We start from the raw sequence: 2129 nt of genomic DNA, 5'->3' as shown, positions 1-2129 counted from the left end.
TTTGACCTTTGACCCCCAGCTTCGACATCCCAACTCGGATCTCAACTTTTCGGATTACCCCCCCTCCACGTCCCGAATATCGTGACCGTACGTCGAGCGGTTAAGATTTGTGCCCAACTGTTGACGCACGGACGGACGCACGGACGCACGGACGATCATGCGATTCTACAAGCTGCATCTGACTATGTCAGATGAGCTAAAAACAGATATAAGATATATATAAGTATATATAAGTATATAAGATATAAGATGAATGAAAAGGCACGAATCACAGTGAGCATCCCACTAGGCAACTCCGATAGTTTCACTATTAGCGAAGTAGTAAGACAAGGAACAGTATTGGGTCCAATCATGTGCTGTACCACCCTGGACCAAATAAACAGTGGAGGATATGGCTCCCTAGTAGAGGTATATCAAGGTACCATAGAAATACCACCGCTGTTATATATGGATGATCTACTGGGAATAGGGAACCTAAACATGGTACAGAAAATAGCACATTCATGCAACTTACTTGCAACAGAAAAAAATGATAACATTCAATATGGACAAGACAAATATAATGAATATTAAATTTTTGCCTCATAGAAACATTAGTACTGAAAAAGAAGAAAAAATTCATTTGGGTAGAACAGCGATAAAACATTGTACTAAATATAAATATCTAGGAGACATTTTTAATAACAACGGTGACTGCATAGATATGATAAAGGAGAGAATAGACAGATGCAGGTATATGATGGGGGAGGTCATACCAATGACTAAACCAAACCAATTAGGCAATTTCACAGTAGAAGCTAGAGTGAAATTATATGAGTGCACGATACTCCCATCTATATTAAATAATAGTAAAACTTAAAAAGGAAATACAATTATTGGAAGGCTTTCAAAATGATTTCTTAAGGAGAATACTAGGTGCACATAGTAAAACCCCACTAATCGCTCTAAGAGTTGAGCTAGGTATAATACCAAATCTTGACAAAATCAAAAAGGGAAAGAGAGAGGAGAGGGAGAGGAGAGGAGGGGGAGAACTGTTAGAGGGGCTGGTGTTGAATGACATCCACCACTATACTCACGTTCTCACTGGTAAGCAGGAGTAGAGAGGAAGGGAGGGAGCGCGGGAGAGAGGAAAGGAGGGAGGGTGGGAAAGAGAAAGCGAGAGAGAGAGTGCTTAAGTCACACATGCGCACTCACACGGGAGAGAGGCCGTATGCGTGTGATATATGTGAATACAGGTGTAGGAGCTGCTGTGATCTCAAGATACACATGCGCACTCACACGGGAGAAAAGCCGTATGCGTGTGATATATGCGAACACAGATATACTACCCTCGGTCATCTCAAGGTACACATGCGCACTCACACGGGAGAGAAACCATTTGCATGTGAGAGATGTGAATATAAGTGTTCTACGTCTAATATGCTTAAGATACACATGCGCACTCACACGGGAGAGAAACCATTTGCATGTGAGAGATGTGAATATAAGTGTTCTACGTCCGGTACGCTTAAGTCACACATGCGCACTCACACGGGAGAGAAACCATTTGCATGCGACAAGTGTGAATACAGGTGTACGTTCTCCGCTAATCTCAAGACACACATGCGCACTCACACGGGAGAGAGTCGTATGCGTGCGATATATGTGAACACAGATATACTACCCTCCGTTATCTCAAGATACACATGCGCACTCACACGGGAGAGAAACCGTTTGCGTGTGAGAGATGTGAATATAAGTGTTCTACGTCTAATATGCTTAAGATACACATGCGCACTCACACGGGAGAGAAACCGTTTGCATGTGAGAGATGTGAATATAAGTGTTCTACGTCCGGTATGCTTAAGTCACACATGCGCACTCACACGGGAGAGAAACCATTTGCATGCGACAAGTGTGAATACAGGTGTACGTCCTCTGCTAATCTCAAGAGACACATGCGCACTCACACGGGAGAGAGGCCGTATGCGTGCGATATATGTGAATACAGATATACGAGTCTCAATAATCTCAAGATACACATGCACACTCACACGGGAGAAAAACCGTTTGCATGCGAGAGATGTGAATACAGATTTACGAGTCTCAATAATCTCAAGAGACACATGCGCACTCACACGGGAGAGAAG

General features: G+C 43.1%; 1 protein-coding gene across 1 annotated transcript in view; it reads right to left on the bottom strand.

Annotated features, from left to right (window-relative positions):
* Nucleotides 1-456: 456 nt before the first annotated feature.
* LOC106814287 (zinc finger protein 782-like) overlaps nt 457-2129 on the bottom strand; it is a 3526-nt gene continuing 1853 nt past the window's right edge. Inside the window, exon 3 of the mRNA XM_014818583.1 lies at nt 457-474. Within this exon, the coding sequence (XP_014674069.1) occupies nt 457-474 (18 nt within the window). The remainder of the gene's footprint in view (nt 475-2129) is intronic.

This window comes from Priapulus caudatus, unplaced genomic scaffold, assembly GCF_000485595.1.
Source record: "Priapulus caudatus unplaced genomic scaffold, Priapulus_caudatus-5.0.1 Scaffold899, whole genome shotgun sequence".
NCBI classification, from domain to species: domain Eukaryota; kingdom Metazoa; phylum Priapulida; class Priapulimorpha; order Priapulimorphida; family Priapulidae; genus Priapulus; species Priapulus caudatus.
This window is presented reverse-complemented; position numbering and strand designations above follow the sequence as displayed.